The sequence below is a fragment of the Lethenteron reissneri genome, chromosome 33 (assembly GCF_015708825.2).
Source record: "Lethenteron reissneri isolate LAM-NWPU_2019-01 chromosome 33, ASM1570882v1, whole genome shotgun sequence".
Classification (NCBI taxonomy): Eukaryota; Metazoa; Chordata; class Hyperoartia; order Petromyzontiformes; family Petromyzontidae; genus Lethenteron; species Lethenteron reissneri.
The window spans coordinates 9,205,000-9,228,807 of record NC_083811.1 but is presented as its reverse complement, the minus strand read 5'-3'; the positions used below and the strand labels follow the sequence as shown (position 1 = coordinate 9,228,807).

General features: G+C 42.1%; 1 protein-coding gene across 1 annotated transcript in view; it reads left to right on the top strand.

The window, feature by feature from the left end:
- The window catches only part of TNPO3 (transportin 3), a 71,812-nt gene that overhangs the window by 18,115 nt on the left and 29,889 nt on the right, over nt 1–23,808 (top strand). The window contains exons 5-15 of the mRNA XM_061564533.1: nt 2,305–2,448; nt 4,984–5,159; nt 7,832–7,970; nt 8,835–8,981; nt 10,630–10,737; nt 11,835–11,926; nt 14,287–14,426; nt 15,789–15,980; nt 16,807–16,898; nt 17,700–17,776; nt 20,948–21,008. Coding sequence (XP_061420517.1) covers nt 2,305–2,448; nt 4,984–5,159; nt 7,832–7,970; nt 8,835–8,981; nt 10,630–10,737; nt 11,835–11,926; nt 14,287–14,426; nt 15,789–15,980; nt 16,807–16,898; nt 17,700–17,776; nt 20,948–21,008 — 1,368 coding nt within the window. The remainder of the gene's footprint in view (nt 1–2,304; nt 2,449–4,983; nt 5,160–7,831; nt 7,971–8,834; nt 8,982–10,629; nt 10,738–11,834; nt 11,927–14,286; nt 14,427–15,788; nt 15,981–16,806; nt 16,899–17,699; nt 17,777–20,947; nt 21,009–23,808) is intronic.

Here is a 23,808-nt window from a genome sequence, read left to right as displayed (position 1 = left end):
TCAACACTGTTGGTTTTTCTTCACATGAACAGTGCGTGGTCTTTCCAGTTTGCCAGTGAGTTTTGGCTGGTGCATTTCGTAAAAGTTGCATCGGAGAGCATTGATCAGTCGTTCATTCTTCAGTTGTCAAAAAAAGCTCGTTCCAGGGGAATGGCGAAAGCTGTTTTGATTGGCTTGGTAATCAGAATGACGTTACATATGAGCTTTGGAAGCCACCAGTAAATTTAATTAAGCACCCTTGGAATGATTATTGTGAAGTAATAAAGTATGCTGTGTTTAATTAGAAAAATTAAAATAATTATTAGATAGTGCATATTTATTTACACTTTTTTTTGTGTTTCTGCGTTGGCAGTGGTGTACAAGCACAAATGAAAAAGCCAACACATTCACCAATAACACTTTGATGCAATATGGAGATGGGACATTGCCTGCAATGTCACCTATTATATATATTTTTTTCCTTTTAAGAAATATAATTATTGAGTTTTGTGTATATTGATTTAAAGTTAAATTACAACATTACAGTATTTGTTGATTATCTAATTTCACAGTTTCTGATGAGTGTCTTTGAGGTCGAGCATTTACGTAATTGATAATAATGAATTACAGATTTTTCTCAATCCACTTCTAGTAGGTCTTCCAACACTTTTTGGTAGGTCGGTGAAGGACCAGTTCAGATATCACTCATCACTGGGTTCAGAGTGCAGGGTAATTATCACACAAACTCCTCTTCACCCCTCTTCACCCAGCATTGTAATGCTTCATTATTTCACTTGAAGTACGTTGGTGAGAGGTGGTGGTGGTGAGAACAACAGGGAAGCGAAGAGTTCTGTTTCTCATTCCCATTACGAACGTGACCCATGCTCTGTCCTCCCTGGCCCCATCGGTCTGATCCTTTGACGCCGAACAGTTGGAAGCCATACTCAAGCCCTACACCTTGCGAGTGCAGCATGGGCCCTGCACATGTTGATGGCTAATTGCCTAATTTAATTCTTGCAGGAACAAACTGGAGCTTAGAAAATCACTTATCACGTGCAATATGTTGAAGTGTCACCTTTACTCTTCCAAATACCAGCGTACAAAGATTTAAATAACTTTGATAATTTCCCGAAATTTGCCTTAAATATCCCCTTCTTCAGATTTGGTGCATGCCATAAACTATTCCTTAACCTATGCAAGCAAACATTTCAAAAACAGCATCGTACTTCATCTTGTTCCCATTTGTTAAACTTTTCCTGCATCATGTGACCTGACTCTATAATGTCCACTGTCTAGTCATGCCAGGGTATTGGTTACATGATGTCGATGTTACATAGATGTGGGCCGGAGTTGTTTTTGTTTTTATTAAGACAAGTCACGGGTGGAGAAGGGTCCATTTGGGTAGCAAAGTGCTTGTTGGGTTGCAGATTGACTGCCCCTTTCAAAGGCACTTAACATCCAAGTCGCAGCAAAGGCAGAGTAGGACATCTAATTTTAGCACTGTGGCTTCCATCCCTGGCAGGTGTCCCATGTATTAGGTTCAAATGCTTGATTTTCTCATGAGAACATTGCTATGGATTTAACCATGAGCCAAAGGGATAACAGCTGTTTTTTTTATTAAGAAGATTCTGTTAAAAAATATTTGAGAGCCCGTTGCTCTTCAATACTGAAGGAAACGTGTAACAATTCAAAATGCCAGGTTATCCATGGTCAACCCAGATGCACTGCTTGGGATAGAATGGGCAATATTGTGCCAGTGGTTTACTTTAGGCCAACTACAAAGCGACCATTCCAGGAGGTATTTTAGCCTTGTCCATCATTACCTGCAATTTGTGGGTGTTTAGTGTCTAAACCTTCGTTTATTCATACAAATGTGTTTTTTTTCTGGCTGCATAATTCAACAGCTTTGTGTAATGTTTGCGTCACCCGTCCTAAATCAGCGTGGCTCGGTGAATGGAACCTCAGCTGGCGCACGTGCGTCCTGCGGGTTTTGACTGTGTGGACATGACACTCCCTCCTTCCCTCGTCCTCTTCCTGCTAAAGTTCTATCCATCTACCAAACTCAATTTTACCTATCTTATGCCCCTCCCCATCCTTCTACCTAACCATGTATCTATCTATTTACCTACCTTCCACTTTATCTACCTACCTATATATCTTCTTACGTACCTACCTCTATATCACTTGGCACTCATCCTCTTGTACCTATCTACCTACCTTTCACTTCATCTGAATACCCATCTACATTCTTACTTACGTATCCACCTTCCCACTCAACCATCCTCCGTCCCTCCCTTGTCTCGCCGTGTCCCCCTGCGTGTACAGGCGGCGTGTGCCGAAAACTGTGGCTCGGACGAGAAGACGCTCGTGAAGGTGTTTCGCTGCCTGGCCAGCTGGTTTAACTTGGCCGTGCTTGACTGTCACTTCATGGCCAACAACAAACTGCTGCTCATCCTCTTCCAAGTGCTGGTATTCTTCCCATGCCTGGCCGTTCAATTCAGTGCCGGTCAGAATTATATAGTCTTCATCGGGGTGGATCTGTGCAGTCATTCATCGAATTCTATTTATTTCTAAGCTTCACGACACAAACATCAAATTGTGGGTGTAAGAAAAGCATGTTTTTTGTAATGTAGGTTTGTTGAGTTCACGTGACCCCACAGCTACCATTCACTACGCTCACTGCAGTGTTATAGAAATCTTTAGTCAATCGAAAAGTACCACGTAACATCGCGTGGATGCGATTTTTCAATTCGTAGTTAATACATAATTTTGGAGGCGCATGAACATAAAGCTAAATGTAAAAATAAAAGTATTTTCAAATTTTTTCAAAGCAAAATGGTTAAATTATTCTTTTAAAATGAACAATTAGCCGACCGATCGGAGGGCAATCAGCACGGCATTGTGCAGCCCAGGATCCAGGATTGTAATAATAATCATCTCACCATCATCAGTCGTGATCAGTCTGCTGCTGGATGAGATGTTCCCTATCTGCTACCATCTCTCATGAGAGATTAAAATAATAATGGTAGTTGAAACGATCATGATGCAAATAAACAATATTCATATAACTAAATACATGTGTTATCTAAAACTGTGATGCTACAACTATAGAAAAACACCTTCCACATCACTAAAAAAGTCTCACATTGGGGTGAGAAGGTACGAAATGTTTGACGCGTTTGATTTCGTGTCCTCTGGATTGATTGACACGGTGAGAACATTGTGTTCCGCTTGGCCGATCAATCACTTAAATGTGAGCATCATTATCAGGTAGCTGTGCTGCTCGGTTCAGTTTAGGGCACAAAGCAGGTGGAGTGACTTTCGTGGGAGGGTTCACAGACCTTAATCAAATGCAATACAATACCCCTAATAATGATGCTCATATTTAAGTGGAATAATAAAACATATATATGGAGAAACCAACCAAAACAAAAAGTAGGTGGCAGCCTGGTTTATCCCAGATGTGGGATTGTCTTTGCATGGGCAGTTAATCTCTTGTAGAGCAAAGGGCACACATGCAAGTATGTTCACCGTATGACACGTGTGACAGGCCAGGTTCATGCCCGCGAGGGTTCAATTGAATTCCCCAGCGGTAAACAACAAAGGGACCTGTCCCATATCCACCTGAGGCACAGCGCGTAGGTGAATGGCAGTTGTCGCCTTGCTTAAGAGTCACTGGCAGCGCCTTGGTTGACTCCCGACTGCAAGGACACAGGCCACCGTTCAGCATTGCATGAGAACTGCAGTTGAATCGAATGTAACTTAGAATGTGCCATATAAGTGAATTAAAATGAGGTTACATTTTATTTCATTATGAGCTATATTGGTTGAATGAATGCGTCCTATTGGTGCCCGTTTATTAGATACTATTTCTAGAACTCGCTCGGTAAAATGTTGGATATTGGTGCCTACACACATGCATCAGTGTGTGTGTTTATTTATATTAAAAGGAGCATGGAATTTGTCACTTAGGCGTGCCAAGGCAGAATAACTACATTTACTCTTTGTGTGTTTGTGTATATATTTCAAATGTTAAAAATGGAGTGAAGCATATGTATTTATGATACATGTTGCATATACGTTGGGTGTTATACTTTATATGACTTGGTTGGCGTGATGGGGCACGATGAATGGGTAAATGAGGCTGCAATGTCAGGGGACTGAAATTGCTCCTCTATAGAGAAAGTATTGAGGCTGGCAGATTCTCCTTGTGAAGCAACCCAGAATAAATTTTCATTGAGAGGCCACAATTTACACGTATTTCTGACTAATTGCAACCGCTTTTGGCTTATGGCCACAGGTAACATGGGCTTACAAGTGTTATCCGAACTTAGGACTAGCACCCCCTTCAGTCACCTCAGCCTTATATTCGTATCTGTTGCACTGTGTAAACATGAGCACTGGGAATACAAAGGCAGTTGAGCTTGTTGCTAGTTAAACCATCCCCTCGTGTGCTTGCTCAAGTACTTGCTTGAAAGCATTTGTCCCAGCAGCCTGTGTTACTTTATGGAAGAGCTTTGTGTGCATGTGTGTGCATGCCCAGCAACTGCATTCCCAAGCAAATTGGCCAGGTAGAGCAGTCTAAATAGGCATGGCATGGGCCAGAGAGCATATGGGCTGATATGGTGCAGGAAGGAAGATGGGGAGATTAGTAGACTTTTTGAGAGCTGGTATAATTAGTATCAAGATCTGCCTCCTGTAGAGAAGTAGGCGAATACAATATGCAACTGAGCAATTGGAGCTGCCGCCCTCCAGCAATTATTAAGGGTGTTGGAGTGACGCTCAACAATGATACAGCAAGATGGCACAATGGGAGTCATCTTAAGTAAATGTAACCAATAATACCTGGGTCTGTACAATGACCTGCCAGTGCGCCTTCAGAATTTCATATGCCCTCAATATATTGAGCCTGGTACAAGCGCCATGGGGAAATCACTGTCGCTTAGACGGCAAGTGGTGTTTTTTGTTGTTAAATACACACGTTCGCTTAAATGTGTGCTGCAGCAACACGACCAGGCCCCAAGCGCGCTGCACGAGGCGGCTTGCGACTGCCTGTGCTCAGCCCTCTACGGACTGGAGAACGTGCACACAGAGCTGCCGCTCGCCACGCAGCTCTTCGAGGGGGTCATGACTCTGCAGAATGGCTACCACATGGCGGTGGCGCGTGAGGACCTCGACAAGTGAGATGCGGAGACGGGCGCCTACTTGGCGAAACTTAAACACACACAACGCCGTAGACGAACGTCCGTTTGGGTCGCGATGCCTGGCTCTCATCAAACGCGTGTTCCCGAGTAATCTCTTGCTCTGCCGAAATATAAGTGTCCGTTGAAAATTAAGGCTTGATGTGCTTGTATGCACTTAAAAGGAATGCAGGTTCTAGGTTATGATTAATTGGTCTAATGGTGAGATGTTAACTGGTTATGATCTATGACTGAGATGGGAATGTAGCATTCCCTTGGAGTACAAATGGATGGTCCAGATGTAATCAGTTTCTATAGATAAATACTCTGTTGTGGTATGACACGAGCAATTTACCTAATTCTAGTAATGGCTAGTCCTTCTAGATTTGAAGATTTCGTGACTGCAACAATTCATACTCTTAGGTTTTTTCGGTAAAGTCACGTAGGTAAAAAATAAAAAATAAAAATAAAGAACAATAAATATAGAAAAAATAATAGAAATAAAATAATAAATCGCGACGTTTCGGAGGCAACACAAGCTTCCGTCTTCAGGTGGAACCGTCACAGCACGATTGCTGTATCATGTAAGTATCAAGTAAAAAAAGCCTGTAAGTATCAAGTGGAGGTGGGCTGCAGAGGTTTTGTGGCAACATCTACAACCAGACTGCTTAGAGACCTGGGAATTAAGGGCCAGAGCCAGCGTTCGGCAATCAGAGCTGTATCGGAGGCGGCAGAAGGCAGCAGTCAGTGGCTCTGGATGAAGAGGAAAGACCCCAGCTGGGCCCCAAAGTGAGAGGGCCAGGAGGTATGCAGTCAACAATGCTTGACTCAGGGAGGAGGACGCCCCTGCCATGCATAGTCCCATGGGATGTTGGCTATCAACAACAAGGCAACTCCTATGACTAATTGGGAATGGGACGCAAGCGTAGGATTGATCACCCTGTCGCTGGCCGCCTTTGGGGAGGGTGTATAGTATGAAAGGCCGAAACACCCTAGGAACCAAAGGGTCACTACTGACGATGCGCTCCCCAAATTTCACCAGGCTCACTGTTCATGAACTCTTGGAAGTGCTTGCACAAAGGATAGTAACATCTCATCCTGTGTTCTTTGGAATTAACCTACGTGACTTTACCGAAAAAACCTAAGAGTATGGCTAGTCCTTATCTATAACCGTGGCCCAAGTTCCTACGTGACAGTGAGCATTCTTTCCAAAGTTATTTTTTATTAAAAACTAGCAACCCAAACGTCCTTGGGGTGTGACTATCCATTCCTCCCAGCCAGTCAAACTTTTGTCTCATAGAGCCCTCTGCCTCTCCACCTTCCTCTTGTTTTCCCTGTGCTATATATCCGAATGTTATCTCGAGTTCCTGCGTTGTCTCTGTTTCCACCCGTTGCTCAATCCCTCTGTCATTTCTACCTCTTCGTCCCTCTATATTCCTCTCCACCATATGTCACCCACTTCCCTCCCCACATTTCGAACTGTTTTTTAATCTTTCTCACATCTCAGCCTCACTCTCCTTATTTCCACTTTCCCCATCTCAGTCTCTCTTGCCTTTCCATTATCTTCCCACTACTCATCGCTTTCCCTTGCTCTCTTTCCATTCTACTCTTTCCTCTCCGTTTCACGCACTTTCACTCACCCCCTGCCCCCTCACCTCTCCGTGCCTCTCTGTCTCCATCTTCCTCCCTCATCCCCCTCCATTTCTCTCCTCTATCGCATTTGCACGGAATACACGTATGGGGCGGAGGGTGGGTGGGGAGGAGGCGTGAAGATGTCCGCGCAATGCACAAGCCCGGCTCAACGCCTTGGGGATGCGGGTGACGTCACCACGCTGATGTGCGCGGTGACATCGCCACCGCACATGCACATTTACCCGTGTGCCAGCCAGCCAGCAAAACATTTTTCTAATATGATACAGAATAATAATGAACACTGTTGGTAATTGCCTCTGGCCAAATCAGCCAGAATTAATCAAATCCCATCAGATCTTTCCATCTAAGCAGTATTGAGCCTGCATAGTGCTTGGAAGGACAACCTGAATTAATTACCAGATGTTAGAGGCTGCTGTGGGCTCTGTTGTGTACTGCACTTCTATGCTCCCATGTGTGCTCCATGCTTTTATCAACTTGCGCTGATCAGCATTGTAAATTCAGATTAAAGAACCCCCACGACCCACGCAACATGGGGAGACCCTCATACAGCAGTGGATTTACAAACTGGATTTGCATGCACAAATGCACATTGTACAGCACAAGAATTCGGCAATGAGCATTAATAATGATGGGCATTTGGTAAACAAAAACGAATACAATAATCCCCTGTATAGCCTGGATGGACTGTTGGGGCAAGTGCTGTTAGCGAGCACCTATGAAGGCTGGCACTGTACATGAAGAGGTAAGTGGTCAGCATCACTCCCTGACCGCCTTTGTCTCCACAGTGGCGATGTTTACACTCCACACAGAGTAGTCATTTGAGGCCGAATAGACCTAGGGGAGGCCAAGGACTAGTTCAGATATTCGTTACTGGTGTTGGCCGTGAGCGGGATTCGTACTCGGGTCGCCGGGTTCGTAGTGCAGTGCGCTAACCGCTACACTATTTGGTGGTAAACATTACCGCAGACAAAAACGGACACCTTTTCTGCATCATCTGACGCATGACATGTCTTGCGCAGGGCCTTAAACTACTGCCGGGTGTTCACGGAGCTGGCGGAGACATTCCTGGAGATGATCGTGCTCTCACCGGGGCACGGCCTGGGCAACCTGTGGACCCTAGACATGCTGCTGACCTGCGCTGGGCACTGCCAATACGAGGTCTGAAAAATGCAGATGCTGAGAAATGCACACGCCTGAAATAACCTTTATTTTGAGGCCACAGCTCCAGCCATGGGCTGGTTCCACATTCTTGACTTTTATTGTTACCAACGAAATGCAAACACATGCTTGCTTGCTTACCCCTGTGTACATCAAGGAATTACAACTAAGTTTAAGAGGCGAAACATTAATTTTATAGGTTAAGCTTCATAGCTCATCGGATTCCTCCACTAGACTAAATTAACAGTTGAATTAAATCTGTAATGCATTGCTTTGTGACTCAGGTCTTAACCAATGGGCTTTCGTTTGATTTCAATGGTGATTTAACAATAGGATTGCCAATTATGGATATTTTTTTCTCACTCCAACTTGATGTTACAATGTCATTAATTGTACTGTTCAACCCGTTCACAAGATCAAGCCATCGTATCATTGTGTGGGTGTAAAGATTGTTAAAAAAGAAAAGATAAGAAAAAAAAGAATGTATTTTGGGCTAAGTTTGCAGTGGTGCACGAGCACATAATGAAACCTCGCCAGTTTGGAAACGTGACCCTATTTTATATATGCATTTACCTTCTGTTTTTGGTGAATGTGGTGATTATTTCACATTATCAGAGTAATAATAATTGTCCATGTAAAAAAGTAATTGCACATCAGTTGATACAACATTGCGAATTTGTTATTGTTCCACAAAGTTGTACATTATTGTATGTGTTGTTATTTTATTCAAATATTTAACCAGCAGATTGCAAGTCATCGACTTGTATGCTTGTTTGCATGTGTTTGTGCGCATATGACCGTGTTTGTCCATTCCTTTGGCCTTGTTTGTGTGTAAATGTGGTTGGACATGCGGATGTGTTCCAGGTGGCGGAGATCACTTTTAACCTGTGGTACCGGCTCTGCGAGCAGCTCTTCCAGCTCAAGGATAACGACCTGAACGCTGTGTTCCGGCCATACGCACAGCGCCTGATACACGCGCTCTGCCGGCATTGCCAGATGGACCCTGACCACGTAAGTGGCACCGCCGCCGCCACGACCGCTACCTCTCCCGCTTCTCTGGCCCTCGCGCTTTTACCCTGAACTGAACCAGGCTGAACTTGTCAGTTATTTCGTAGACCCACGTGCTCATCAACAACTGTTGTACAACAATATACGAGATCATAGATCTATGTGATTATTGCTCATTGTTGTACAATAATTTACAAGGTTAGAGTTGTTTTATTTGCTTATTAGATTTTTTTAGAACAATCATCCAAGCAATAAATAATTCGACTTTTTTTGCAATGGGTAGACTTCGACCACTAATTAATGCTTGCACAAACATGTTTTTCGTGTAGTCTGTCAAAAATTTCAGATCTTACAATAAAAAAGATATTTTGCATTCATTGTCCATGTGTTTTGGAAATTAGAGTGCATTTTAAAGCCTATCAGAAGTAGGTCTGTTGGATCACCTTCCACAGGCCATTCTTTAACACAGGGTGCAGTGCTCTGAGATATCTGAATGGACACTTCATGTTTTGATATAATGCCCATCAGACCATGTGAAAGAAATTAGGAAATCAAAATATGAAAAGGTCAACGATATTATGACTTGGATGACTGCAGAAAATGTTTTACTCTCCAGTTTCCTCCTCCATGTGAAAACTCATTAAATGGCCTATAATACATTAATATATAGAGGATTGCAATAGCTCACTGCCCAGCTGCCTTTCCTGCTTTAGTGTAGTTACTCATGCCTGAGATGTTCTTTATCTTCAGTAATGACCGAATGCTGTGCACATTACAAGTTGAAATTAGTATTATGTAATTATAGTTGTCAGAATCTTCCTTACTAGCAAAATAATGAATGTCAATTGGCAGTACTCTGAGTCATTTAATAGTTAATTGAAAATGGCAAACTGTAGGGACTACATTTTCGCCATGACAAAAGTGAATTTTCATTCGACTTTTTCGCGAAAACATACCAATATGGCAAAACAGATTTAATTGGATAAATTTGTCAAGATGGTTACCTGGTTCTAGATGACGAATATTTTTAGACACATGAACACCAATTTGACTTGGAGTGGTCTTCACCTGAGTGGCCTTGAGCTGCAACTTACCATGTATGTATGTTGAACTGTTGAAGCTGCAACTTACCATGTATGTATGTTGAACTTATTTTGCACTTTATATAGCCAACTACGTTAATTGTGCTGCCTGTTTGCCTTGAGCTCGTCTACCTCCTATTTGCATATTGTTTTGAGACGTGGTCAAATAAAATGCTTTATAAATTTAAGTTGTAATTGCTGGAACGGTGCTGAGCTCAGCATTTATCCGCAGCACAAATAGTTCGAGTGTGAGAAACGAGTGTTGCAGAAATGATTAAGCTAAAAAGGGATTTCTGTGTATGAAGTGTCCAGGAAGCAGGATAGCTGATTACCGAGATGGGCATTAGAATGGTCTCCATGAGTACCTGCGACCAAAGGGAAAACCTCAGACCAGACGGTAGGGTACTGTTGGGTTAGATCTTTAGAGGTCGTGTTCCTACTGTGCAGCAGCTGCAGGATCTGGCAGAAGATAGAAAACTTTGGTGGGATGTGGGGTGATGACATTGGTTTTAAGCATGCTGACCTTTTTATCTTGAGCGATGGTGGTGGTGCACGATATCTTCAAACAGGAAGGGGTTCCGGATGAAGCGGATGACTTTTGGGAGTTTCGCCTGCGTGTGTCGGACCTCGTAAAGGATGTCATCTTCTTAGTTGGCCCGGCTGAGTGTTTCGCTCAGGTTTGTTGCGCGTGTATACGGTTATGGCTTTTTTATGGTTTGGAAATATTTATGCGCAAGCTGGAACCATAAACATGATGTACGGTGACAGTTTTACAGGCAGAAGCACGTTGTGGTGTTGGAAAGCTCAAATGTATTCAATTGCTTCCTTGAAATGATGCAGTCACAGGAACAGGACATTATTGCATGTAATCGTGGTAAATATTGAGTTCATGCCTTTACCAGCTGAGTGTTTTATGCATGTGATGCTGTGTGATTTGTAGGATTGCACTTCACTCTGTGGGCAGTGATGTTACTCAAATAACTTAAAGAGTTCATTTAAATATGGTCTCTTCATGAAGGTTCTACACTTGAACTGAGCCCACAGAGAATGCATTAAATGACCAGCTTTTACATATAGATCTCTCAAAAGTGAATGCATACACAATTGGTACTTCCACGTAAATCACTTAATTGGCGATTATAACTGCCATTCTTATACAAGTAGAACATTAAAGTTCAATGAGTACCCTTTAGCCTGCAATATCTTATTTTCCCCACATGTATTATAGGGCAAGAAACACAGAAAATGTGGAAATACAGTACTGTATATTAATTTCTTAAGTGTGCTTTAATTTATCCAGAAAATTTAAGTTGTAAAGATGCGTGCACTGATTTATCCATCCATAACTATTGATTGGTCAGCCTGCCATAAATACATTATATTTTTCTTCGATTAATATATATTGTATTTAATTCGTTTACTTGACCGCTGCAGCCAACCATGATCACAACACTGCATCAATTATATATATTTTGAAAATAACTCCATTAAATTATTCTGTAAAGTTGTGACTTAATCATGGGTATTGTTTGTATGGGTAGTGTTTAAATTAATTTTTAACATTCCTTAAATGCCTTGAAATTGTCATGCCTTCACAAATTATATGCTTGGCCAAAGCCAGTTTTTTTAAACTAAAATTGTACGATAACACACGCTCGGATAATTTGTTTCAACCGTAGTTTATACAATTATATTGTACATTGAATGCAGTGTGTGTGTGTGTTTACATCGAACTTATTAACGTGCATACTTGTGATTTCTTGATCCGGTTCAGCTCTTTGCCACCCTGAAGGACTCAAACCCTCCTTGGGAAGTCACGGAGGCCGTGCTCTTCATCATGTCTGCCATCGGAAAAAGCATTGACTCGTAAGTGATCCGTCCTGTCCTGCCCTCTCTCCAAACGCCCGAGCCTCTGTGTTATGCGTGCTGGGTCAAGCAGGCGCCCCTCCTGCCTGGGTGGTCTAGTGGAAGCATTCTTAGTTATGAAACGAAAGACATGAGTGTGGAGACTTGTGAGTCCAGGTCTTTTTTTACTGGTGTCATTTATTCTGCTGTTGGCATTTTACACAAACTTCAGTAGCTCTCTATCCAAAAGTTAATAGATACAAAATTTGAAAGTAATTTTCTTTTTTATTTCCATCCACAGAGACCTATCATATCGGCCGAAGGACATGTACTTACTGGTGTGAATTTAGAATCTTAGACTGAATATATTGCATTTTTTCAATAACCGTGGCATTATTTAATAATGATAATTATACATCTAAAACGCTGATTCTCAAATGCTGCCACTGCACCATTGGTGCCCAAAAATGTCAAAAAACAATAAAAAAATTAGTTGCAAAAGCTTGCATATCATATAGTGTCCAAAGGTCCAACTGGAGGGGAAAAAATAGCAACCATGTAAATTTAATTACACTTCAGCCAGTACACTGAACTCATATTGAACTATTATGTTCCAGCATCACCAAGAGCAAATATTTTACAAGTTACTTGCACATAAGCTTAAAATATGTATACGTTTTATTGTCATAGCGTTTGTGGTGTAAATACGGAAATGGCACCATTTTTTATTTTATTTTGCACTGTGCAGATATCGCTGTTTTAAACAGGCAGATGCCATTAAGTGCCTTGGAAAGGCCCATCTTGCCTGTGTGGTCCCAGGCAGCCTGTCTCAGTGGCTCTGTCAGTCCACTTGAATCTGTAGTTTTCGTCAACAACTGATTGATTTCCTTATCTCATCTTCTGAGCAGATTTACATTTGACAGTGCATTGGCCTCGCGTGACTCACGTCTACGACTATTGGAATGCTCTCGAGCCCTCCACACGGCTTCTCTAAACCCCGGCCCTAGATTCTGCGCCCAAGACAAACCACGCTGTCAAATGTAATCGAACAAATGTTTAAATATTTATCGCAGTGTACATCCTGCTCGGAGGGCTGCCACTGCTACCATAACGTCGTGAGCCCCCATATGGAGTTTTTTTTGTTATTTCATTACCCTTGTCTCCCTTTTGGAGTCTTATCCATAAAATTGTATTTAGCTGAGAGCTTAACATCGACAATGCAACATTGGTGTATACATATGCTGCGTAGTAAACGAGAGTAAGCCAAAGCTTTTTTACTGCGGGCACACGATTGTTTGGGTAAATTGTAACGGCATCCAAGTAAAGCAGTGTGTTTTTCACATTGTCGTTGATCAAAACTGACCTTAACCGTCTTGACTCTTATATTTTTCAGAGCCATAAGCCATTTTTAGCACATGCCTGACTTTCCTCTTAAAAAACAGCAACAACATTATTTTCAACTGGTGTCAATGATTCAACCTCTAAATGTTTCAGTAAGAGGGTGCTGTGGCTGTCTTAAGATATATAGGAAAATATTTTGTATTATTTTCTATCTACGTGACTTTCCCGAAAGAACCAAAGAGTATGAATTCCTGCAGTCACGAAAGCCTCAAATGAAGATATATAGGAATTCTCAAGTTCTGTCAAAAACAACATTTTAGCGGGCGTGCACTTGTGTGTTTAAGACTTTTCTGATTGTACAAGAAAGCTTGTTCGTGACCCACAAGGGACCTATTTTCCTTTTGACGTCACTCTTTGTTTAGTGTGACATGCCAGCGGACAAATGTGGTCTAGGTCACTGATGCTTTTTTATCAGTCATTAAAGCAAAAAGCAGGATTGCTAAGTCTACATGCTAAGTCGCAGCATGTGATATTCTGTACTTGAAATAATACAGCACCAGATGAGAATTAAACATCAGCCTCTTTAATCTCCCAGACAATGCTGATGAAAGCCTTTTAGCCAAAAATGTGCCCGAGGTGCTCTTTCTTTTTGGCAGACCCTATAATTCCCTTGTGTTTTCATTAATGGCAATCACATCGTCTGTACAATCAGTGCCTTTGTTTAGAATGATGAGAGTACCCATCAGGATTACGTGTCAATTTTAACAAGGGACACCTGGCATATGAAGCACAACAAATACTAATTTACAATGGACATCCAGTGGAATTGGTGTGTCCTCTTAAAATGTTTTTATTTCAATTATCGGTGCCACCTGGTGTCAGCGTGGTAGGTTCCTCCTCGCACAGACTCCCATCGTTGTTGATCGTTGTGTTGATTGTTGAGGGATAGAAAATAAATGACCTTGACCTACATGAGGTTTCAGTGGGATTGCGACTGACTGTCCGTGGGTGTAACGGTTGTTTTGTGACTGCGTGTGCAGAGATAACGCGCAGACTCTGGCAGAGGTGATGCAGGCCGTGGTGACGCTGCCGGATGATGCACACCTCGCCGTGCAGTACACGAGCATACAGCTGGTCGGCGAGCTGGGAGACTTTATTGACCGCAATCCGCACTTCCTGGGTAAGATGAGCGATGAGACTGGGGGTTAATAATAATAATGCAATCTATAACGCGCGCAAATTTGCGGATGTTACGGCCGCAACTCAGAGGCGCGGAGCCAAGCTCAGAGTTGCTCGAAAGCGTGGTTATAGAGGTGAGTTTTTAAGTCTCTCTTGAAGGAGGTGATTGAGGTGATGCTGCGAATGTGCAGAGGGATAGCGTTCCAGACTGTTGGGGCTGCTACCGAGAAGCGGCGCATAGACGTGACCATCCTGGATCTTGGTATCAAGAGGAGGTTGCGCGTGGTTTGATGTTCTCTCGGGTTCTCTGTCCCAATGACGGGTCCATGGCTCCAAGCTTCTTTCATTCTGTCTGATCCTGCTGCACCTTCTTAACCTTGCAACACTGCACTCAGCGCTTGGGTTCTCGAATTGTAACTTGGGAAGGAGCGTTGAGGCGATGCTCACTTGCCTTATTCTACAGTGTTTTAGGCGACACAATCACCGGATGCGGTTAAATGTCCTTACCACAAATTACGTTAACGATATGAAAATGCAATGAAGGGCACAATAATTGCAATTAATACGGAAGCTGTCACTAAATACGCGTGACATTAAACTGAAATGAGATGTAATTTTTTTTTAAAAGAAGCTTAAATGCTTTGGCAAATATGTACTTTTTTCCCCATTGTGAGCTGCCTTCTGCTTTGAGGTTGTAGTAGGTGGTTATGTACGGCCTCGTGACAGCAGGAACCAGTTACTCAGCGCGAGACACACACGGAGCAGTCGGCTACTGTCAGTGTGCCTAAACAGATTGCCGAGCATTGATTGCAATGGCCGATGGGGACACGGACCACCAGGAGGATTTTTTTTTTATTGCTGGCGCACTATTGAACAGAGATGCAATATGAAATGAATAATCGGTCTTGTACATACCCAGGCTGTGTGTTCTGGGCTGTCTGGCATGAATTTGTTGCATAGTTCATGAGAGCACTTAATGGCACTGGTAACGTCATTGCAATGTCACTCCTGTGTGTTGTAATACGTCAATGCATTGACTGCTGTGGTGGCTGTGCCTGACCGTACACTCAATAATCTTCTTTCCCATTTAATGAAGTCGGAAAGCATGACCTTATACAAAACATTTAACACCAGAGGATCAATACATCATCTTTTGTGAGCAAATTAGCATTATTGTTTGTATGGGCATTAGACCCAACCAATGGAACAGTGTTGAGTATTTAATGGCTGCTTCATAGGGTTAAAGATAATGGACAAGGCTGCAGTAGATTTTTTTTTAATGTTTGGAAAGATTCTTTATTTGTTGTTGGAGTTATTTGCCATTCAACAGCTTGCATAACCCGCACACTGTGCGTGCATGCAGAGCCGGTGCTGAACTTCTTGACCAAGGGTCTACGGCAGAAGGAGCTGGCGTCCGCGGCTGCGTCGGCCGTGCAGAGCATTTGCTCGGCGTGCCGCGACCACATGGCCGTGCACTTTGAGGGGCTCCTGCAGATCGCGCGCTCCATCGACACCCTGGGCCTGTCGCACGAGTCTGCCATCGGCCTGCTCAAGGGTACGTGCACTTGACGCAATATTGCCTGCCCCTGCCTTCTCCCAAAAAAAAGTTTCGCTTGCCATCACCAATGACTGCATTGCATCAAATTATGGCACTTCACTCTTTCTCGCTAAATTCCAGCACTGAAAATTTTTATATCGGTTTTTGGCTATCATGCGATGAACGTGGCTCTGCTATGTGGAGCAGAGTTCACGGAAGGATCTCAGAGGTAGCTCTGTTGGGTGTCTGCTCCTGTGGGCCATTCTATAGCATGAAGCTGCACTGCACTGGTGGAGATCTGAATGGTTTCTTGGTCTCATGAAATGATGCCAATGGCACAGTCGGGATAAAATTGGGGGAAAGTTATGAAAATACACGTAACCCGCCAATATTTTACACTGTTAATGAGAAGATGGCAAAAGTTTTCAGATAATATTATTTTTCATTTGGGAAACAGCAGCTGATTCTATCCTAAAATAAATGATCCTGAGATTTGATTCTGTTCTCTTAGCACTTTCAAATGATACACTAATCTTGCCTATAAACAGCTTTTGACGTGTCTGCAGGAGCCATCTCAATTTACATTAACTTTCCATGCAACAAAACATGTGTTGAAGGAAATGTCGGTCTGGACTGTGTGTGCAAGTGGTTTTGTTTAAACAAAAAAGCCCCTACATTTGCTGCGAGTATATTTATTAACTCAAGGTACCACTATGTTATGCTACGCGATGTCTTAAGCTGCTAAGATAGCAATAAATGACTTTGCGGTCGATTTAACATTGTAGATGTGGATGTGTGTTTTGGGAAGTGTTTGGCCTGCCTTGGACATTCTATATTATTGCAGGCACCGCGCTCGTTCTGGCAAGGTTGCCTCTGGACAAGATCTCGGAGAGTTTAAAAGATCTCTGCGCCGTTCAAGTGAACGCACTAAAAAAGGTGAGCTCAGACCTAAACAATGTACCTGATAGTGTTCAGCTCTTCTAGCAAGGAGTTACCATGTACCCGAGTACATCACCTGCAGTTTCATCCATTTATACATCCACAGAGTCACTGGGGGTCATGAACACCTTTTGTTTGAAGTGCCGACAACAGTTGTGGATAGTAGTTCATGAAAGTTGCCCCAACCCAGTTTATAACACATGACATGACTCCGATTCTTACAAAGTATACGTTGGTAATACTGCTGCATATTGTTTGGGTGACCTAGATAAACGTATTGTCTTGTTTTCAAACTCCTGCGGCCGCCTCTTGTCTGCAAGCCAATTTTATCCACGGTTTGGTCTGTGTCTGGCCTTGAATTATGTAAGAGTTGAATTGTTGTAAATTAATCTTAATTTCTCTCCAGCAACTGCGTAATTAAACTGCGGTAGGATGTCGGTGCCTCTTTTTTTAAAGACTTATTAAAAAAATGCCGTGAAATATTGTTTTAAGCACTTACGATCTTTAGAATAACGTTAGTATGATTGTGTAAAACGGTTTTAAGCACTCATGAACTTAGAATTCCGTAGGTGTGCTGGTTTGGACAAAATATTAAATTATAAGTGACACAAAGTAGGTGACTCATCTAGTGATGGTCTCTATTTCACAATTATATGCTGCATATTTTCACCTTTTAGCCAAATACCCAAATGACAAAACCCAATGTACGTATTGAACGTTGTGGCAATCGCTAGTAAAAGCATGGGCGAATTTATTTGCTCATTAACTAATGTTTGGAACTCGCGTGATTCCACGTAGCTGTTAACACTGGAAGCAAGCAACGGTGTCTCTACTGATCCGACAATTTGGCTGGATCGTCTGGCAGCAATCTTCAGGTGAGTGAGTGGATTTGCGTGTCGGTTGCTCCTGTGCCATGGGTGCTTCTGATGTTCCCAATCGCTAGGAAACGTGAGCCACTGTTATCGATTTGTCTTGGTGGCATGTCAATGGATGCAGGTATTCAGATGTGATCTCTATATCGTGCTTGCAGTGGTGCTTTATCGTACCAGGAGGACCCGCATTATATGACTACGGTTTATTTTGTTGATATGGAGATAGAGAAAAGTATGTAAAGCGGTCGGCTATCGCTTCATATATTTGAACATTTTAATATACTTTACTGAACGATTGGTACTGGGCAATATAATGACCTCGCAAATGATTACGTGTTCTAGTCCTTTCCAAAATGGATTTTTTTTTTAAGCATGTCAACTAAACTGGCAGCAATTATTGAAATTGGGGCACTGCTTTACAGTAAAACGAAATTGTTAAAAAATATTAATTTAATATCATCAAGTTATTCTCCTAAAATGCACATTTTACTTGCATTCTAACCATCTTTTTGTATAAGATATATTTATTTGTGCAGCAGCTGTATGCTTCAGGCTGACATTTTGAATGGGGATGGCCAGAGGTCGGTGAAAAAACTACTTCAAGAGCCGCAATGCATGCGAATATGAGACGATGGCCCATAATAAATAACATCATGATTCGGTCCTTAAAGAGCCGCACGTGGTTCCGGAGCCACATGTGGCTCTGTAAGGAGCAGCACTGGAGCCACACTCCAAGCCTGTCTCGGAGCTTGCTACCTTCCTAGACACGAGGCTATGCTGCTTGGTGTGCTTTATCCTGCCGTGTTCAATAAAAGAACTGTGGCACTCTCCCCAAATGCAGGGCTAGTCGGGGTGTCCACCACTTGCCAGTTGCATTCACACAAAGGCAATGAAATAGGCTTCTTACGAAGTGCATGTCTAATGAAGCCGTGCGACTGATTTATAGATATTTTTTATTGAGTGTTTAATGTACAGCACAATTAGCTTAAACGGCCTGTCTGCTTAACAGTGGATTGATGGAGGCAGCTCAGCAACCTCCCTTCAACTACGAATCTCTAAAGCTTCATTGATCTCGGCGGTCACGACGTTTTTTACAGCAATCGACACAGTGGCTGCCTCCTTACTAATTGGAGCAGAGGGTCTTAACAAGTAAACCCGTAAAAACAAAGTTTTTCACTATAAATCCTTTATATGCGTGGCATCGGGGCGGCTAGAGTCCTCTCGTCCTCTGGCTTGAGATGGCTGCCACCTATGGGTCAGATGATTGTCTGGCAGCATTAAACAAGTGGTAAATAAATATTTATTTATTTTCCCCTAAACAGTGTAAAATTTTGGACATTTTTTTTTCACGAAAATGCATTGTCACGCACAACGAGTCTGTGTGCAAAATGTCAGCTCGATTGGATCACGGGAAGTGGGTTAAAAAACGACCGAAAGATTTGCACGGTCCTAAGCAAGCAAGCAAACTTAATATAAAGGATTTAAAAAGTGGCAATATCCACTTCCAAAGTGCTATTAAGCATTCTGGGAAAAAGTTTGATTCGTAAACTTGTTCTCATAAAAGTTGGCTATCGAACACAAAGAATATTAAACAGATCTGCCATAATAGCTGAAAATAAAAAATGACCATGGCGCACGGGTGCACGATAGACTCCGTGTTTAGCCACGAGGGTCAAATTACGAGTGATACACACGATCACTTTTCTTTAGTTTTTATCACAGAAGCAGAGCAAGGCTTGACAGGCTTGTTTTTGAAAGAAGAAGCGCTGGTGGTTTTTTTCATATCAGTGTGAGCTCTGTGTAGCTACTGCTTGGTTTACATTTGCGTGTGGTTTAGTTGGGTTTCTGTTTTTTTACACAATGATTTTAAGAAGTTTAGCAATGTATGTCTCACTCCTCAACCAATCGCTAACACCATCGCGCATGCTCGCGTGCCTCACTTGAATGTGAACCGTTGGCAAGTGTTTTTTAAGTACACAATCTGACAATGTGAAATGTCTGACTTGTATCTGACAATGCTATCAGTGACGTCACTGCTAGACCACAGATTAGACTTGCAACAATGCATGCATTGTGTTAACAAAGAAAGAATTTTCAATTGTGCCAAATTATCAATCTCATCTCACCCTACATTATCTTGGATATTGGATTTTAGTAGATAATGCCATCTGTGTAAAATTTTGTTATCCATATTTGGAAGGTCCATCAATATTTCACAGGAAATTTGTACTTTACTCATCATTAGCTCAACAGCTGCTTACATTCCAAAATAACTTGTCGAGCATGATGAATCCCTGATGCATCTCTGATTTAAGCACTGCGCTGTACATTAGACATGTTTAAGTTGAGTCTGATGCAGCTCAGAGTTTATTGCTCTGGAAAACTTTCATGTTTGTTTAGTTGCAACATTCGTGCCAATGGCCGCCTTGTCCCTTCTGACTATCATGTAACATTTTGGCCGATTTTCTTGGCATCCATCACATTACTCAAGTATTCTAAGCCATTGATAAATTAAAAATTAAAATATGGGGGAGGAATTCCCTGCACATGATGCCAAACACCCCATGCAGATCCTCTCTCTAAGCACGTTTATTATAGTCCACTCATCCACACCAGCCAGTTGCATCACTAAATGTGTTTGACCGCTGTGCTTCTTTCAGTTGACAAATTATTCCACCGGTTAGAGATAGGAAAATGGTGGTGGAAGCAACTTGTCCGGTGGTTAGTATAGGATTTGCCAAAGTCTAATCCTTGTGACCCACCGCGGGTCGGCCTTTTCCATGTTCAACACTCTTATTCGTGAAAATATAAATGAATTGCTGACCTGCTGCATGCATCTGGTGATTAGTTGATACAAGAACTCCATATCAATTTGAATCAGGATTCATGACATTACATCGAATGTGTACCGGTCATCAGGCATGTGTAACAAATACATTTGAACGGAGAGATTTTTTTTGTCTGGTATTAACCAAAATGTGTGCGATTAACCAAACAAATAGATAAATCTGCTGGGAAAGCACTTTGTGTATTTTAAACTCGGGTGCAAAATGTCATACACTCACGCTGCCCAGCTGGGACAAACCTTCAAAGGGATCACCTTAAAGCTACAGCTGAGCTTTGTCTAGCTGTGTTGACGAAAAAATAGTAATCGCTGGGCTCGACTGTGTGCAGGCATACGAATCCCATCGTTGAGAATGGTCAGCTCCACCCGTGCCAAGCAGTCATCCAGGAGGTAAGTGGAGCTCCTGCAGCAATCTGCAGTCGAGTTATGTTGCTATTGCATTTGGTGATTGTCACGTCCGAATGCTGAGGATTATCACTTGTCTGTTGGTAACAAATAACACGTGGCTCGTGTTGGAGAAGTGGCGGCATGAGAGTGAGCCCGGGGCCTAATTCCTAAATTGGTGCACTTAGCTTAATTTCATGTTGAACACAACTATCTGTAGGCATGTTCAACCACAGCTTTTAAGGATTAAAATTTTTCTTGTCAGATTTTTTTCAAATCATCTCTGTTGCATATTGTTAAAAACGTATTTTTCCCCCTAAAAACTTAAACAGCTGGGCACAGTGTCAATTGATTTTCGTTCTCATTTTTGAGCGCTTTACAACCGAAGGTTAAAACTCTTGATGCATTGGCTCTTTGCATCTGGCCATCTGTTAATAGGAGGTCATGATAACTCATGAAGATGATGCAACGTTGATGAAGTTTTATTATACCTTTTTGCTATTAGTGGTAAATGGTTTGAACAAAACATGGCAAAAGCAGCTCTAAGAGCGGAGTAGCTTTGCCTGCCAACACCATGAAGTCATTTGGTGCAGCATCAGCTCATTGTGCGGCATGACACTTCTCGTTTTTTTACACTCATTAAATGCTTCCGAAGACAAACGTGTGTTGAAATGTGTTATGTAATACATGTAGATGCATGACTTTGAAGTTGGCTTATGGTACATATTAGCGTTATAAAAAAAAAATGTATTTCCGATTCCTTGGCCCTACGCTGTTGCTCGAGGCAAGGGTCTTGCTCCTCGCAGGTGCCTGGCATCCATCAGTGGAGGTGTATTCTGCTAAGAAGCTGTGGTGTAAGGAATATATCCGTCTCAATAGAGCCGTGGATTTTGGGTGTCACTCATGGGGAATTAAATCTATCACTGCAGCCCCAAATTCCTCTTTTCTTGTTTTCATGCAAGCTCAGTCTTTTTTAGCCTTCCATCAGGAGACTGCCATGTTTAGTTTCACATATTTGACAAGCAAATAGCAGGAAGTGGGATTGTTTGTACAAGCTGTCTCCAACACCTGGATGCATGTTCTCGCTTAGCAGAGGCCGGTATGGCTTAAGTTACCTTTCTGGAGAAAATTGTAGCATTAAATGAAATGCTCAACAAAACAAAACACCATGATCTCTGATTAGAAAGCAGAGATAACTAAACTGAGCATAATAAACATTGTTACTTCTCAGTCATTGTGTACAGTTGAATGGTGATGGATGGCTGACTCGACAGTATTTGGATTCTATGTACACATTGGCTGTCAAAAGAGAGGAAAGAATTGTAGTCTTTGACTTGAGCTGAAATAGTGCTACTGCATTGTGTTGTTGGCTGGAGAATTCCAAACATTTGCTCAAATATTCTGTTCTTGCCGCAGTCCACATTGCTGGCTTTGCTGGCAGTACACTTGTGAAAAATAGCTTTCTAGCTCATTGGATTCCAGCAGGATAAATACATCATTATTGTTCATTGGGAATGTTGAGTGATCTGTGTGTTGCTCCATCATCTTTCAATGTTTTAAAAACTGGCAGATGAAAAAAAGATTTTCTCATGTCCAACATGACCAAATATGGCACTGTTGGCAACTACAATTTTCTATTACAGTGATGTCTGGAATACAGTGTTTTAGGTACAGCCTGTGGTGTTTTATCAGATGCATCTGGAGGAGTTTTCTTTTTTACATACACCTGCATTTTATAAGAAAATCTCAGCTGTTGTGTGTCTATGCTTGAGCTCTGTAGCTTATCAATTAGTAATAAAATTGCATACAGGCCTTTCTCTCTCACAGCTGGGGATAAAGGCCTCCACATAGCATGCTGGTCAAAGTGGTTGCGTTAATGTATTTCACCACGCAGGTTGGCGAAGGGGTCTCAGGACTGGCTCCGATATTACTTGCTACTGATGTTAGCCATGAAGATTAATCAAATTGGCTGCGTTCCTGTGGCAGTGAGCTAACGACTGTGCTACCACTTTAGCCAAATATAAATTATTACCACGCTTACAATTCACGGTCAGGTTGTATTGGACAAACAACAACTTCCAAGGACAATTAGGAATGGGCAAGCGCGGGATTAAACTGTGATGTGTACAACCCGCAGAATAAAAAACACATACGTCAAATAACGATGAATTAAAATCTGATTTGTATCAACACATGGATTTCTAATTTTTCTCTTTTAAATTGCCTCAAATTTTGATCAGTATATAATTGTAAATGTATTTTCTTCCTTCCATATGTAACTACGAACAGAATCGGAATATTTGTTGTGAATTTCATCGGCTCAAGCAACTACAGTAGATGATGGTTTACACGTCAAAGCATAAGGCAGCATTTTCCTGCTCATCTCTGTTAAACTGTTTTCTGTGAATGCTCTCTGTGTTTGACCCATAAAATACCAAGACCCAATTCTCCATGGATAAAATAATTACAAACACACAGGCATTTCAAAACTCTGGGAGCCACTTGGCGCTGTACCGTGGCTACATGCCACTATTGTTGCTTAAAATGTAGCCTGCCGACTATCAGCCACAAATTGTTACTGTTGGTAGCCAGTAATAGTCGTTAATTTAATTGGTTATAAACCCATTAGAGGCTCTAGAGACCACCAGAAGCCTCTTGCAAGGGAGACTTGTGCAGTACTTCAATCATTAGTGGTTTATGTACAGGCTCTTTTAAGAGTTAAAAACTCATTTAAAGTTAGCTTACCAGTTTTCTTGCAGAGATTTAGTTTCATACCCCACTAGCTGACAAGCATCTGTTTCTGTTG